The sequence below is a fragment of the Babylonia areolata genome, chromosome 9 (assembly GCF_041734735.1).
Source record: "Babylonia areolata isolate BAREFJ2019XMU chromosome 9, ASM4173473v1, whole genome shotgun sequence".
Lineage (NCBI taxonomy): Eukaryota > Metazoa > Mollusca > Gastropoda > Neogastropoda > Buccinidae > Babylonia > Babylonia areolata.
In genome coordinates this window covers 14,991,003-15,008,502 of record NC_134884.1, presented here as the reverse complement: position 1 = coordinate 15,008,502, position 17,500 = coordinate 14,991,003, and the positions used below count along the sequence as shown (strand labels likewise).

Here is a 17,500-nt window from a genome sequence, read left to right as displayed (position 1 = left end):
ATTATTTTCATCTGTTAATCCTGCAGGGTATTTTTTTGTTTGTTTTGCTTTGGTTCCATCTGTTATAAAGCATATGAAGTTCCATTATTTATGCGGCATCTGTTGCAAGCCCAGCTGTAGAGGTTTATGTGTCTGGGAGCTGTTTCTTGACATTTGATACACAAATTATCACAGAGTGTCTCGTAAGCATATTCCTTTTGCTTGGGTTAACCCTCTGGCTGCCAGAAGCAGCTGTTGTGTATTGTGTTGTACTGAGTTGTTCAGTGTGTATTGAGGTGTTTAGGGTGCATTGAGTTGTTCAGTGTGCATTGAGTTGTCCAGGGTGTATTGAGTTGTTCAGGGTGTATTGAGTTGTCCAGTTGTATTGAGTTGTTCAGGTTGTATTGAGTTGTCCAGGGTGTATTGAGTTGTTCAGGGTGCATTGAGTTGTCCGGTGGATTGAGTGTTCAGGGTGTATTGAGTTGTCCAAGGTGTATTGAGTTGTTCAGTTGCATTCAGTTGTTCAGGGTGTATTGAGTTGTTCAGGGTGTATCGAGTTGTCCAGGATACATTGAGTTGTTCAGGGTGTTTTAAGTTGTTCAGTTGCATTCAGTTGTTCAGGGCGCATTCAGTTGTTCAGTGTGCATTGAGTTGTTGTTCAGGGTGCATTGAGTTGTTCAGGGTCTATTGAGAGTTGTTCAGGGTGCATTGAGTTGTTCAGGGTGCATTGAGTTGTTCAGGGTGTATTGAGTTGTCCAGTTGTCCAGGGTGTATAGAGTTGTTCAGGGTGTATTGAGTTGTCCAGGATACATTGAGTTGTCCAGTTGTCCAGGGTGTATAGAGTTGTCCAGGGTGTATTGAGTAAGAGTTGTTCAGGGTGTATTGAGTTATTCAGGGTGCATTGAGTTGTTCAGGGTGCATTGAGAGTTGTTCAGGGTGCATTGAGTTGTCCAGGGTGCATTGAGAGTTGTTCAGGGTGTATTGAGTTGTCCAGGGTGTATTGAGTTGTCCCGGGTGCATTGAGTTGTTCAGTGTGTATTCTGTATTGACAAGGTTCGTAGGGTCCTTTCAAGTCCTTTTAAGTCCTTAGGAATTGGATTTTGGTCAAAAGGCCTTTTAAGTGCTTTGATTCAGCAAGTTGGTCCTTTTAACTCGTCAGGAGGTCCTTTTAATTTTTGAAAGGTACTGTTAAGTCCTGTTTTATGAAGAGAAAGAGACTTGAGAACGAAACTGAAACACCTTCGACACCAAAACCGCAAGTTGCAAAGCGCGTTGAAAGATGCCGACGCGATCGTCTGAAACTCAGTACTTACTGTAGGAGGATACAGCCTATAGGCCTAGGCCCTAACAGTAGTGCGCTTTCTGCTCGGTGGCAGACGCGAAGCGTGGTACAGTGGCTGTGAGTCACGCCTGCTGCTTAGGCCTAGCTTACAGTGACGTGAATTGCAAAGACTAAATACGACAGTCAAATGGGATTAGCTGTTCTTCCGTTTATGAGAGGTAAGTGTCTGCTGTTCTGCATGTCAAATAGATTGGGGTGTACTGTAAAGTCATGTCGGCAAAGGTCCTTTTAAACTGATTTGAGGTCCTTATAAAGTCCTTTAAAGGTCCTTTTTTGGCTTCATGCCCACCACCTGGGAACCCTGATTGAGTTATTCAGGGTGTGTATTCAGAACTCGTTCAGGGTATCAGCACAGTCTGTTTCTCTGTGTCGTACAGGTGCGTCACTACGTGGAGGAGAACGCGAAGCTGTGCAAGCCGGACACCATCCACATATGTGACGGCTCTGACAGGGAGAGTGACCTGATCCTCTACATGCTCCAAAAGGACAACATGCTCAAGAGGCTGCCCAAATATGAAAACTGGTCAGTCTTTTTTTTATTTATTTGTTTATTCATTCCTTCGTTCGTTCGTTCGTTCGTTCATTCCTTTATTGTATTTTTAGTGTAAGTAGGGGGGAAAGACAAGTGATTTGAAAAAATGTTTTTGTTATGTGCAAGGGTATATATGTAAGGGATAGGAAGTGTGTGTGTGTATTGTTTGTGGTGTGGTATTGTATGTGTGTGTGTGTGTGTTTGTGTGTGTGTGTGTGTGGAGAGAGAGAGAGGGGGGGGTGGGGGGGAGTGGGGGGGGGGCGGGGTCAAAGGAATATAAAACTTTTCTTACTGCTTCTTTAATGAACTGTTTTAATTGATATCTTGTTGCTGCGCTGCATGGAATACTCACAGGCAAACGAAGAGGGGTGCTGCAGGAAGGGAGGAAGGGTGGTGTGTGAAATATACCGTACAAGATAAAGCACAACATTATCATGACAGCCTGAACCACCACACTCAGATTGTCACTGTCATTAGTATCGTTTTCATTGTTACTTCATTGTAAACTGTCCCTAGCGTTTTCATTGTTGATGATTTTAGCATTGTCACTTATTATTAGTAGTAGTGTTATCATTATTACTAACATTAATAATGGCATTATTAGAAATTATAATATCATAATTGCTTAATATACATGATATATGCAAGTGTGTCTACGTTATATACACAAAGAGATACACACGTTCAGTGAATACTCTTTTTTTAATTTTATCGTTGTTAATATTGTCGCAAATTATCATTTGTTAATATTGTTAGTTAGTGTAAGTGTTAGCAACATCATTATCATTATCACAGTAACCATATAAAGTGTCATCACCATCATTGTCATTAGCACAGTAACCATATAAAGTGTCATCACCATCATTGTCATTAGGATTATCACAGTAACCATATAAAGTGTCATCACCATCATTGTCATTGTCACAGTAACCATATAAAGTGTCATCACCATCATTGTCATTAGCACAGTAACCATATAAAGTGTCATCACCATCATTGTCATTATCACAGTAACCATATAAAGTGTCATCACCATCATTGTCATTAGCACAGTAACCATAACAACACACTGTGCTGTGCAGCTGGTTGGCGAGAACAGACCCGGCGGACGTGGCGCGAGTCGAGCGTCTGACATATATCAGCACCTTCTCCCAGCGAGACACCATGCCCATCCCCAAGTTTGGCTCCAAGAGCCAGCTGGGCAACTGGATGGCGCCAGAAGACCTGGACAATGAGCTCAACATGCGCTTTCCTGACTGCATGAAAGGTAGGGTGGTTCGCCGTACGTCTTTTTTTAGTTAAAGTCTTTCACGACCAAGTTTATTGTGTGGAAGAACACTCCAAGCACCAGATGTTCTAGACTTGAAACTCTCAAGTCTCTGTCACACAGTTTGGTTTGTGACAGATCAACAGTGGTACTTGTTCTCTTCAAACTTAGTCAGGGAGGAAGGTTAGTCAGTTTTCAGTTGCGTTGGAACCTTGGCTGCAGCTGTCACGGTTTGTTACAATGTGAAAAACAGTCCTTTTAGCATGACCCTGAAATGTCGACCAAAGTTGCTTCTGGCGATGAACTGTCTAATCAGTTAAAAGTCACCTAAGGTGGTGAAAGAGTTAAAAATGATGATAATTGGTCTCCTCTGGTGCTCCTCTGCACTTCTGACACTGGGACTGCGACACACTAATCCAGATGTGATCTTGTATGGGGGACTCGAGAGTGAGCGGCATGGGAGTAATGCCAATAAAACAATGCAGATGATGGGGCAGCAAAAAAAGAAAAAAAGAAAAAAAAGATAATGATGCAGACACATGACCAGCTAAAGTTTGAGAAACACAAAGCACATTGGTCAATAATGCAGTCGGCATAACGGAAGAGGTGTTTACAGAGACTTTTTAAACTGAACTGGGGAATCCGCACAACAAACTGAGGAGGACAGTGTGTTACCCACTACTGGGTCAAGATGGAGAAAGAGAGCTGAACTTGTATTTTATGTGTACGAGGAAAAAAAAAAAAGATTTCTTGTTACATGAAGGTGTGCAACCCTGATCAAGTCTCCACACTCACAGTATGATACACATGCTCACTGAGCATGCAACTCAAAAAACAAAATGGGTTTCAAAAACAGACCGCTGCATGGGGTTTTTGTACGGACCAGTCTCCACAGCACTTGCACTTTAACAAGTGTTTGTTTAACCCAGTTTGGCCAGAGATTGCAAAGGGTATCCATATGTTCCATCCCAAAAACCGAAGCTGACAATAGATTAGCCAGCACAACTGGTAGTTCAGCTGCAAGCAAAATTTGAATAGGTAAGGGAAAAAAAAGTATTCAAGATTTCTTCTTTGTGCTTGTTCAGTCTCTCAAATCACTTTACAATGACATATCAGCGTAGAACACCCCCCCCCCCCCACACACACACACACACACAATTGGAAGAAATAGATGTGGACCCATACAAAACAGATACTTGTGTAGCTGTACCTTAATTAGTAAAGATATTGTTCTTACTGCTTTCTTGTTACCCTGGTTATAAAGACAACATTACTTTACTCTGTGTTTTTTTTTTACACTCACAAAATGCATGATGTTCGTCATCTTGTTCAGCATAGATGAATAACATTGATTCTATTTTATTTTATTTTATTTCATTTTATTCATTCTATCCTGTTTTGTCAGTCACAGATCACACAATGTCATTCCATTTATTATAGTTAAATAGTGGTGATTCTTTTTTTCTTCTATTTTTTCTTTTTATTTCATTTTATTTTCACTAATTCCATTTTGTCACATGTCACTTGATGTTATTCAAGTTACCACAGATAAATAGTGGTGAGTTGATTTTATTCTTTAGAAATTTTTATTTAAATTTAATTTTGTATAATTCTATTTTATCTTATTTTGTTTATTTTGTGTGCCAGGCCGCACGATGTTTGTGATCCCGTTCAGCATGGGCCCAGTGGGATCCCCGCTGTCCAAGATCGGCATCCAGCTGACAGACTCGGCCTACGTGGTGGCCAGCATGCGGATTATGACACGCATGGGGTCAAGGGTCCTGCAGACCCTGCAGGAGGATGACTTTGTCAAGTGCCTGCACTCTGTCGGCCGACCGCTGCCTCTGACAGGTGAATAAGGGTTGTTGGCCTTTGCGCAGTTTTAGGGTTGTTGACTCACTTGTGTAAACAAAGTGAGTCTATGTTTTAACCCGGTGTTCGGTTGTCTGTGTGTGTGTCTGTGTGTCTGTGTGTCCGTGGTAAACTTTAACATTGACATTTTCTCTGCAAATACTTTGTCAGTTGACACCAAATTAGGCATAAAAATAGGGAAAATTCAGTTCTTTCCAGTCATCTTGTTTAAAACAATATTGCACCTCTGGGATGGCCACAAAAAAATAAAAAATGAAGCCTAATTATTTGCAAACTGCATTTACTGTTATATTTATATTTTTTGTATTCTCTAAACTTGGCACTTTGATCTGATATTCTGACCCAACAACAAGAGCAGTCATTATTATCATTTTTTGTTCAAAGAGAGCTAAGCATGGAAGTTTTATTTATTTTGCAAACGTTTTGGTGCAGATAGTAAAAAAGGGAAATTACTCTGTAATTAACGCTAGGGGAGTTAATTTGCTTTAAACTGATCTTTCTCATCTTAAACATTACATTTTGAAATTATATTCAATACATAAAAAGCTTGGATTTTTTTTTTTAAAGTGTATCACAAGTGAGTCTTGAAGGCCTTGCCTCTCTTGTTTTATGTTTTGTTTTTGTTTTTTGTTTTTTTTTAGAAAAGGGATGGTATGCGTCAGAGAATGTCTGTGCCCTGAGAAAACAAGACTGTGTAAAAATATTCCTTGCTTTGAAGGTAGGCAGCTGCATTATATTTGTAGGAACAAAAAAAAAATATATATATATATATTGTTAGTTTTTTGGGGGGGTTATTTTTAATTGTTTATGAGTGCACTTGATAAAAAAAAAAAAAATTTTAAATTGGTCTGGTAGTGGGGATGTAGGAGGGCTGAGTTCTTCACAGTTTATATGAACATGATTTATTTCATTTTTTCATTTCATTAATTGTCTTTTCCAGAACTACTTTCCGTGAATATTAAACAGCACCTGCATCTTTACTGTGCTCACTCAAGCCAAGAACTGGTCTCCGCTGTTGCTTCTTAGTCTTTTCAAAAATCTTTTTCTGTTCTCTCTCTTCGCCCCACAGCCCCGCTGCACAACAACTGGCCGTGCGACCCCAAGAACACCATTATCGCCCACCTGCCGGAGCGAAACGAGATCTGCTCCTTCGGCAGCGGCTATGGGGGCAACTCCCTCCTGGGCAAGAAGTGCTTTGCCCTGCGCATCGGGTCCATCCTGGCCCAGCGGGAAGGCTGGTTCGCCGAGCACATGCTGGTCAGTGGGTGGTTCACTTCCCTTTTTTTTTTTTTTTTTTTGGTTGGTGTTTGGTTGTTTTTTTGTTGGGTTTTTTGTTTGTTTTAGTTTTCTTGTGGTGGTTTTTGTTTCTGTGTTGTTCTGGTTTTTTGTGTGTGGTATTTTGTTGGTTGTTTTTTGTGTGTGGTATTTTGTTGGTTGTTTTTGTGTGTGGCATTTTGTTGGTTGTTTTTGTGTGTGGTATTTTGTTGGTTGTTTTTTTTGGGGTGTGGTGTTTTTTTTGGGTGTGCTATTTTGTTGGTTGTTTTTTGTGTGTGGTATTTTGTTGGTTGTTTTTTTTGTGTGTGGTATTTTGTAGGTTGTTTTTTTGTGTGTGGTAGTTTGTAGGGTGTGCGTTTTTTTGTTGTTTTTTTTGTTGTTGTTTTTTCTCTTTTATTTTTCTCATCAGTTATTGTCTATTCACTACAAGTTGGCGTGGACAGGTATACATTCATTCACTCAGTCATTTCAGCACACAGAGGGTGTGAAGAGTGGGTGAGAGGTCGGACATGGGGGGGTGGGGGGAGGGGGGGGGTGGCGTTGCGGGGGATATGTAGTGATGTGTTGAGAAAAAAATGTGTACAATTAATGCATCTCTGTTTGCATGCACACGCTCACACAAGCACTTTTTTTCTTCGTTTTTTCCCCCCTTGCATTGAAGGTTAAATTTCTGCTAATGAAGCATCATCATCATCAGTATTTTGTACAGTTGATACATATCACTGTAGATGAAGTACACCATTAACACAATAAGCTATTGCAGAGTTCCACAGCAACAATTAATTTGCAAGGGTGTTTCTACTTTGTAACATATTAGATAAATAACTAAATAAACACAAACACTATATGGCCTTACACTATAACAGTGGTATAATGATAATGGTGATGATGATGACAATGTCTCTTCCGTCCTTCAGATCCTGGGCATAGAGAACACCAAGACAGGCGTCAAGCGCTACATCGCAGCCGCCTTCCCCAGCGCCTGTGGCAAGACCAATCTGGCCATGCTGCGCCCCACCCTGCCCCACTACAAAGTCACCTGTGTGGGTGATGACATCGCCTGGATGAGGTTCGATTCCCAGGGCCGCCTCCGCGCCATCAACCCCGAGGCTGGCTTCTTCGGCGTTGCCCCTGGTGAGAGATTGGTATTTTATTGTTGTTGCGTGGGATAGTCGCGTGTGGGGAAGGGAAGGGCGAGGGGCAAAGAGTAAGGTTCGTACGGTCATGGAAGTGTGGAAAAGTCTTGGAAAAATGAGAGAACTATTTCCAGGACTGGAAAGTCTAGGAAAAATATATTTTTTGCCTTTCAGGGTCTGGAAAGTCTTTGAATTTTAAATTAAAAAAAAACTCAAACCTTTGACCAGTACCATTCACAAGATGCTTAATGCATTAGAAAAAAAAAATGTCGAAAAATGAACATCGATGGAGGGCTACCTGCCAATCTCGTTTGTTAGTTGTGTTGCAGACATTTTTGTATATTCAGTTTGGCTTGGTTTGGATTTTGTTTCTTGGGGGGAACGTAGGGGAGGGGGGATCACATCCATGGGAACTCTGCTGTGGGTGTATGCATGCTAGAGAGAGAGAGGAAGAGAGAGAGAGAGAGAGATCTTTACCAGTTTAGATACAGTTGCTGCACACACACAAAAAACACCAACACTCAGGAGCCAGAACATTGGTGAAGTCTGCACTATTGGGTAATTATGTTAGATTATTCATAATACAATGATTTATTCTTTCTCCTCTTGTTCTTTTTTTCTGCTTTTCTTTTTTTCATTTTCCTTCTTTCTTCCAAAAGCTGGATGAAAAGAAAAAAAAAAAAGCAGTGTATGCTTACCCTGTCACCCTAAGTAAATGAATTTATTCTTTCGTTCATGATTTTAGGATCAAAATTTGCTAATGTCCCCCCGTCTTTCTGTCTGCCAGGCACGTCAAACAAGACCAACTTCTATGCCATGGAGACGATCCAGAAGAACACCATCTTCACCAACGTGGCAGAGACCAGTGACGGCGGCTTCTTCTGGGAGGGGCTGGAGAAGGAGATGCCGAGCGACGTGAGGATTCGATCCTGGCTGGGTGACGCCAACTGGACCAAGGAGGGCAGTGACCGCCCTGCCGCACACCCCAACTCCAGGTGAGGGTTTAGTGTGTGTGTGTGTGTGCGCATGTGTTTAGTACTTTTAAATCTACTCTATGTTTGAAAAGAATTGTGTGAGTTTATTGTTCATTTTATTTTCTAATGTTAAAAGATGCTTGTATGCTCTTAATGCTTGCATTTGTGATTCTTGTTGATTTCTGTGTGTGTGATCAGGGATAATATAGTGATACTGCCTTGTTGTGATATTGTTTTGGTTGATCATTTTCCTTTAAAGTTGAATATTTTGGCAGAAATATCTTCTCGTGGATTGTTTATGTGAGCATGTATGTGTGTTTTTCTTCTTTTTTGGGGGGGGTGGGGTGGGGGGGTAACTGGAAATTTTATCCGCATTTCATATTTCTTTCTGAGTGGTCGATGGTCTTGGGTTTATTGTGGTGGCTCAGATGGTTTTGTGTGTTTCTAGGGTGAAAATTGACTCCACCCATGTCAGATTTAGAAAACGAGTTAGTTTGCTTAAGATTTTAGCAGATTAGATGTAACAGGGGAGATCATTCTGTTCTTTTATTCCCAATTTTCCTGACTCCAACAAGATGTGTACGGGTTTGGGAAGGTAGAAACGGTGGAAGGAGAGGATTGGGCCCCGTCTTCCTATGTATGTCAAGCCCGAGGCACTACCCTAATGCCCGTAAAAGACTGAGACCTTGAACTTTCACTTTCTAAGAGAGAAATGGACCAAGGATCATGTGTTAGGTCTGTAATACCCAGTATTGATATGGTCCTGACATTACCCTATCATTTCTTGTTCATGTGTATGAGAAATGAACCAATAATCATGTGTTAAGTCTGTAATACCCAAAATTGATACGGTCCTGACATTACCTCATCATTTCTTGTTCATGTGTATGAGAAATGAACCAGTAACTATATGTCGGGTCTGTAATACTCAGAATTGATTTGGTCCTGACGTTACCCCATCATCTCTTGTTCCTGTGGCCAGGTTCTGCACGCCGGCAGCCCAGTGCCCCATCATGGACCCAGCCTGGGAGGACCCCGAGGGGGTGCCCATCGATGCCATCATCTTCGGGGGGCGTCGGCCTGAGGGTGTGCCGCTGGTCTATGAGGCCTTCAACTGGCAGCACGGTGTCTTTGTCGGCGCCTCCATGCGCTCCGAGTCCACGGCGGCTGCTGAGCACAAAGGTAGGTGTTGTTGCTTGGGCACGTAGAAGGGAGTTGATATATTCTAAGGGAGGTCACTAGCCATACTTGCTTTCGATTTCTCAGCGTAAGCAGGGTGGTAGTTTGCACAGGACAGGGAATCAGAAAGGCCCATGCTGGAGTCTGCATAAGCGGGTGATGGTAATTGTGATAGATTGAACATAGTTTTAGATAAACAAATTCCTTTTCTTTTGAGTGATTTTTTTCTGTTGTTTTTTTAGTATATAGTTCCAAATATTTCCATTTAATGAAAGATATATCCTGCATCAAAATCTCATCTTAAAAAAAAAAGTTTTTTGCTAAACACCAAATGATGAAAGTTTAGAAAAACTGTGGGTTGTTACAATAAGACTCGCTGTTGGTGATAGCACACCTTTTATCGAAAGAGAGTCTTATTTTATAACCCACAGTTTTTATAAACTTTCTCCATTTGGTGTTTTTATAGACTCAGCAGTCATTAGTGTTTTTATAGACTCAGCAGTCATTGGTGTTTTTGTAGACTCAGCAGTCACTGGTGTTTTTATAGACTCAGCAGTCATTCTTCATTTCATTGTCACGTTTTTTGCTACACCTGAAATAAAAGGAAACGACATCGCTTTGTTTCTCCAGTCAAACAGATCATGCACGACCCCTTCGCCATGCGGCCCTTCTTCGGCTACAACTTTGGCGACTATCTCAAGCACTGGCTGTCCTTTGGCAAGCGGCCAGAGCTGCACCTGCCCAAGGTGTTCCACGTCAACTGGTTCCGCAAGGACCCCGCAGGGGGCTTCCTGTGGCCCGGCTTCGGGGAGAACTGCCGCGTGCTGGACTGGATCCTGCGGCGCTGCGCCGAGGAGGACGTGGCAGTTGACACAGCCATTGGTCGCGTGCCCAGGCCAGAGTCCCTGAACCTTGAGGGTCTGGAGGAGGAGGTGGACATGGGGGCCATGTTCCACCTGGAGGCGCCCTTCTGGGAGAACGAGGTGAACGCTGTGTACAAGTACTTTGACGAGCAGGTGAACGACGACCTGCCCCAGGAGATCATGGACGAGCTGAAGGCGCTGGAGAACAGGGTCAAGACCATGTAGGCCTGGAGTGGACGGACGTGTGTGTTACAGGTTGGACAATTCAGTAAGGGTGGGACATTCTGTCTGTTAACAGGACAGACGATTCAGTAAGGGTGGGACATTCTGTCTGTTAACAGGACAGACGATTCAGTAAGGGTGGGACATTCTGTCTGTCAACAGGACCGAAGATTCAGTAAGGAGGTGGGATTGATGTCTTGTCTGTCAACAGGGGGTCGTCGTGTCTCCAAAGCTGGGTGGGGACTTGTGTTGATGTTTATTCAGCAGCAGGACGTTTTTATCCCTTTGGGTACGTTTTGGGGTGTAGGGGAGTTTTGTTGACGGCAGACCCTGCTGTGGTGTGGGTGGACTTGTATCTGCAAGCTGGGATGGGGACGTGTGTTGATCTTTATCAAGCAGCAGGACGTTGTATCTTGTTAGTCTTTCCTTTTAGGGTGAAGGGGAGTTTTGTTGGCTGCTGACAGTGCGGTAGGGATGGGGAGACATATATCTGCAAAGCGGAGCGGGGACTTCTGTTGATCTTACAGCAGCTGGATGTTTTATCCCCAAGTGGCTGGTGGTCTTGACTTTTTGGGGTCTGTGGGAGTTTTTGTTTACTGTGGACAGTGCATTCGGGGTAGATGGATGTATATCTTCTGCATTCTGGGTGGGTACTTTTGTAGATCTTTACGAAGCAGCAAGACGTTTTATCTTGAAGGGGTTGTTAATCTTACCTTTTAGGGTGAAGTGGAGTTTTTTCAGTTGGTTTTTTGCTTGTTTTTTTGTTGTTGTTTTATTTTGTTTTTGTTATTTGCTAAATTCCTGGAGCAATGAATTGTCATGGCTACAGCTCGTTACTTCGGTGGTCAAGTTGATGTGGTGTGCAGGACGCTGGCCTGATGATGGTGTTGACTCGTTCTGGTGGTTGCTTGTGAGATGTGACGTGTCGGTTGTTTGTGGGGTGTGACGTATTGGTTGTTTGTGGGGTGTGGTTTGATGTTGGAGTGATGTTGGGTTTCCTTCCAACCCTTTGTTCCCCCTTTGTATTCCTTGACAATGCCGGTGCCGTCATCTTTGTTTTGGTTTTGTTTCTTTCATTTGCATCTTCCATTGTAATAGTTTTTATCGCATCAAGTTTAATTTTGTTAATGAATGATGTTGTGTTTTATGTGTTGTTGTGTTATTTTGGCAATTTCAAAGGCAGTCAAAAAGAACGTCTCGGTGTTAATGTGTGCATCAGCAATATCAAAGTTCATGTGTTTTTGAAGTTTTGCTATGTCGACTTTCACACTAATGCCTTAGTCAGAATATTTTGTATGGCTCTTTTATCTTTGTGAGTGTATATGTGTGTGAATGTATTGAGTGACGTGTGCCGTATTGTGTCATATCAGCTTTCTACTGCCACGTAGCAGACCCTCATGCAGACTTACTTATACATACACAATATGACTTTTGGTTTATCACATGTAACTGGGCTCAGTACTTGACTCTCAAAGTGTGTGCGCACATGCAGGTACGCGTGCTCACACACATGCACGTGTATATGCACACGCGCATACACAGACACACACACACACACACACACAAGTATTTCATGAATGTGTTGCTCACACAGCTGATTAATGCACAAGAATTGTGTAAATGTACGTGTTTACACTGCCTTGCACATTTACTGTAAACATTTGACTTATGAATGAAACTCTATGATATGTATAAGTAGAATTAAGTTGTTGTTTTATGCCATATAGTTTCTCTTTTTTAACCAGTCTTATTAAAAACATACAGTAGAATCTAGTTGTTTTATGCTGTTATTTTCTTTTTTATAACCTGTAAATTCTTTTAAAGAAAATAATGTAGAATCTTGTTGGTGTTGAATGAAGCTGATATTTTCTTTTTCTTTTTTAACCTGTGTATTTTTGAAAGAGATGTAGTAGAATCTAATTGATGCTTTTTAATTTATGTTGTTGAATTTATTTTTCTTTCTAAACCTGTCTTGTTCAACCTTTGCTATTTTTCTGATGATCTTTTACATCTTGATTGTACATAGAGCACAAAGACTTACTGTGTACATTTTATTGAAACGACCATTCCAGACCTAGAGGGCTGTGGATTCTTCAATCATGGTGTTGCCAGATTTAATGATCACTCTGTATTCATAGATTATAACTTTTACTTGATTTTTTCATTAAAAAAACCCAAAAAACTTTGATTGTCTCAGAACAGATTTCCGTGGTTGTGATAACAGCACTGGTGATACCTGTTATCTGTTCATCTGTTTTTTGGTGGTTTTTTTTTTCAACTTTTCTTTATTTTCTTTTTGAGGGGTTATTTGAATGGTTGTGTAGATGAATGAATGTATATTTGATGTTGGTATAAATGTTAATCGTTGCTGTTACTTTAAGCAGCCTCCGTTCTTTTTAACAAAAGCTAGGAAAGTTGTTTTGTGGGTATGGGTGTTTTTTGTTGTTTGTTTGTTTTTTTTTTTTGTTTTTTTTATGGAACTCTTTTGATACACATTCCGTATCTTGAAATGGTGCTACACCAAAATACATCAGGTTTTATTGTTTTTTTGTTGTTGTTTTTTGCCACAGAAAAAAGGTTAGTCCTTTAGATAGTTCAGAGAGAATTTCTTCTTGTCTGTCTGTTTCTTTTCCTAGTTTCTCACTCACAAGAAAATCCTTGTAAACATTTGATTTTCTTCTTCATGTTTCTTTATATACAGACAAGACTGGCAGTTGAAATTTGAGCTGTTTTTACGAATGATTTGTTTTGGTAGGGGATAGTGCACGAGGGAAGTATTGGAAGGATTGGAAATCAATATTTAAAAAATTGAACTCCTGGATCATGTTCATAATCATTAGTGGGAGAAAAAATTTTGGGAAACACTGTTGTGGCTGTGTGTGAGTGTCTGGGGGGAAAAAAAGAAACAAACAAACAAAAAAAGTTCCACAGTTTTAGTACGCTCAGAATGTTTCAGTCAAATATATGAATCGTCCCTTGACTGCAACTGATGTGTGGGATCATCAATAAAGGGAGGTCACAACTGAAAAAAAAAAATAACAACTCGGTAAGTCAGTGATCTTTCCTTACCTGGATTTCTTCCTCTTTGGACTGCATTATTCTTGGACAGCAGAATCAGTAGCCACCATTGAAATGTACACAAAGTAACAGTCGCTCTGAGGACTCATTCAACACTGATCTCATTTCACCAAGGGTTCAGCCGTCAAGGGGGGTTACTGTTCTGTATTTTATTTTCTTTCAACTCTCCAGTGCCAAATCTTCTGAAAGACATTTTGGAGAAAAAATAAATAAATATAAAGATTTTCTTTTTCTAGCGTGCGCATGTGAAGTTTTTCTCGGTATTCTTCTAATGTTATTTCACCAATATTATATGTATGCATGCATTGTACTAACATTTCTGCAGTTCCCATATATACATATATATATATGGACATATTTCTTTGTTATTGTGAAAGGTTATAATGTATCGATTCTTCAAAGTCAAGTTCTTTGGGAGAACACTTTGATTGGAGGATGTTGTTACTGGTCGTTTTTAAATATCGAGTGGTACTGCACACGTCAACTGTCATACAGCTGACTTAATGAAATGGAGTGTCTTTGTGTCAGTCAGTATGTCTTGTGTGTCATTTGTACAGAAAACAATCAAAAACAACAACACCTGTTTGTAATGCCAGAGAGAAAAAAAAAAAAAGGATGAATTCCTAATAAAACTGTTTCCAACACAAGACCAACAAACGTTTGTTTGTCTAACACACATTTTTTTTATATTCATTTCTGTTGTTTTGTGATTGATTCATTCCTGCTCTCACTTTTTCCTCCTCTCCCCCTCATCCAACTCTCCCCCTCTCCCTTCCCCCGTCATTATTTCTATTGGATAGTTAGTTAGAAAGTGGGGAAAGTGTACTGGGTTTTGTTTTTTTTCTTCTTTGCTATGATAATATTGTGATAGTTTGATGTTGATGGTGGATGCAATGATCTTTGTTTGATACTTCTGGTTTGTTATGTTGTTGAAATGTTATGTTTGGCATCACTTGTGTGTGTATGAAGAAGTGTATCTTTTTATACATGTTATGTATATGTGGCAACTATGGAGAAAAAAAATAAATAAAAGAGGAAAGAAAACGGGGGTGACATTACGCACCAAGTCTTTGTTTTTGTTGCTGCTTGCAGATCTCTGTGTGTGTGTGTGTGTGTGTGTGTGTGTGTGTGCGAATGATTGTGTGTTTGTGGGAGAAAGAGGAAGAGTGTTCTCTATTTGATTGATTTAGGAGTTTTAAAAATGTATTACTTGTGCATTAATACAAAAAAATATACATAATATGTATTACTTATATGGCACAGATTTCCATCACATGAAATAATACTTATACAATAATGCAAGTAGACATACAAAAGAAAATTAGAAACATATATCTCATACACCAAGATGATACTATAAATTGCATATAACTTATAAGTATGAAGAATCATACCAAAAATCTATGCTCATAATTACTATGAACAATTAATCTTTAATTTATCACACATTTAATCTCTCTCTCTCTTTCTCCCCCTCTCTCCCCTCTCCCTCTACCTGTCTCTCACCCTCTCACTCTCTCTCCCCCCCCCTCTCTCTCTCACTCTTTGAGCAAGTGTTAGCCCAAGTCCAGAAACCAGAGTCCACAGTGAACGAGTGATTGATGCAGCAGGAAGAGATGCTCTCTCTCTCTCTCACTCTCTCTCTCTCTCTCTCTTACACACACACACACAATATACATACACACACAACACACATATCATACATATTAACATATGTACAATTTGCACACGTGTGTGTGTATGTTTACACACGCATATATTACACACTCAGATAGATGTATATATATACATATATACGTGTGTATATATATATGTATATGTATAAAACACATTGTATTATATAATTATTATATATAATATATATGTGTGTGTGTGTGTGCGCGCGCGCGCATGTATGTGTGTCTGTGCTCTCTCTCATGTCTCTTTCTTCCCCTTTTTTGCCCCCTCCCCCACCCCCACCCCTGCCCGCCTCCGAGCCACCCCTTCCCCCTCCACACACCCGTTTGTTTGTTTGTTTGTTGCTGACGGACACTGAAGGACATGAAAATGGCACTGCCAGAATCAGAGAAAAGGGGGAATCCCCTCCTCTTCCAACACCACAAAACATAAACAACACTCCTGACAAGATGACCTCCAGGACGAAAAAAAAAAAAGAGAAAAAAAAGAGAGAAGAAATAGACAGATAAATGAATAGATAAAGAATAAGGAGATCAACTAGAATCGGCACCACACCATGCAAAAAGAAAAACAAAGTGCTAGTAGACCCCTTCCCCCAACCCCTGCCCCCCTTCCCCCCCAACAGATTTTCTGTCTCTTTTCTGCATCGCTTCTGAAGGCGTTCATAGACCGTTCTTGACATGACAAAGAATTCTGTAGTCCGTATTGTGTGACCGGGAAGATATCGTGTGTCCCGATATGCCAAGTGTAAGCACTGAGCCAAATCGCCCTGTTCAGCTCAGTGTGTGTGTGTTCGTTCTTTAGTTTAACGTATTTTCACTGTGAGTGGTATTTGACGAGGGTAGGAAAAAAGTCGAGGGGGGGGGGGAAGAAATTACTGTGTACGCATGCGAGTAAGTAAAAGTGTATAGTGCGTGCGTGTTTGCGCGCGCGTGTGTGTGTGCGCGCGCGAGTGTTTGTGTGTGGGGGGGCACGGTGTGTGTGTGTGTGTGTGTGTGTGTGTTGCATATAGAAAATGATCGATTTAAGTTTTGTTTAACCCTTTCACCGCCAAGCTCGCATGTATGCACAGGCGTGGTAGAGGACCCATGTCACTGAAAGGTGACATTCATTGGTCTGTTATCCATGAACCTACTGCTCTTAATGTTCGGTGGTAGGATAGGCCATATTTTCTACACATAACTGTTCTTAGCCACTGTCTTTTCTGTGTTTATACCACAAGGGAATTTTGTACTCTAAACTGACTGGCGGTGAAAGGGTTGAAAAAAAAAGCATAACAATACAACATCTTTCTAATGAAAAACTAACAACTATAACAGCGAACCAACTGGACTATTTAACAAGGAGTTGAAAAAGTCATACATTAGCAACGGGCTGCTGAATATTGTCAACACTGAAGATGATTTCAGTTCAGGGATGTGAGACTTTAACATATCGCAAGTTGATATATAATCGGCTGTTATGTGAGCACCACAGACGCAAGAAACGTTACTGACATACTTGGTCTAAAAACGATTTATTTTCCATCTGCAGATTAGACTGAGAAATGATTTGCCTCTAATGGAAATCATTTTGGTAATGTTTTCCCATGAAACCATACATTTTCTGTATAATCTTATGTAATTCCGAGTTACCGGTGTGTTTTACTTCAAGTCGAAATTTTGACAATTGGACCTTTTCTACCATGGTGTAACATTCCTGTAGTGAAAGCGAAATATTTAAATCCAACTCCTTCATGGAACTTCTAGCTCTTTTTTTTTTTTTTTTTTTTTTTTTTTTTTTAGCCAAAATGTCAACTTTTTCATTTATTACAGTAAAAATAAATAAATAAATAAATAAAATAGAAAATTAATAATAACAATAATGATGATGATAGTAGTAGTAGTAGTAGTAATAATAATAATGATGATGATGATGATGATAAGAAGAAGAAAAAGAATGATAACTATTATCATCATTGTTATCATCATGGTATCTATCTGCATGGTTGGTGAAAGCGTCAGTGACCATGTCCTGCTTTGCCCAAAAAGTTTAAAGAACTGCAGCGATGCAAGGGAAGCAACAATTGTAGAAGGAATTAACACAATTTTTAACATGATTACCT

The 17,500-nt window shown here is 40.4% G+C and overlaps 1 protein-coding gene across 2 annotated transcripts in view; it reads left to right on the top strand.

Annotated features, from left to right (window-relative positions):
- LOC143286084 (phosphoenolpyruvate carboxykinase, cytosolic [GTP]-like) overlaps positions 1-14,777 on the top strand; it is a 29,470-nt gene extending 14,693 nt beyond the window's left edge. For both annotated transcript variants that reach the window (XM_076593659.1, XM_076593660.1), the window contains exons 3-10: positions 1,699-1,844; positions 2,936-3,120; positions 4,768-4,971; positions 6,062-6,249; positions 7,185-7,401; positions 8,191-8,398; positions 9,360-9,559; positions 10,187-14,777. In XM_076593659.1, the coding sequence (XP_076449774.1) occupies positions 1,699-1,844; positions 2,936-3,120; positions 4,768-4,971; positions 6,062-6,249; positions 7,185-7,401; positions 8,191-8,398; positions 9,360-9,559; positions 10,187-10,644 (1,806 nt within the window). In that variant the 3' untranslated portion in view covers positions 10,645-14,777. The remainder of the gene's footprint in view (positions 1-1,698; positions 1,845-2,935; positions 3,121-4,767; positions 4,972-6,061; positions 6,250-7,184; positions 7,402-8,190; positions 8,399-9,359; positions 9,560-10,186) is intronic.
- Positions 14,778-17,500: the final 2,723 nt, after the last annotated feature.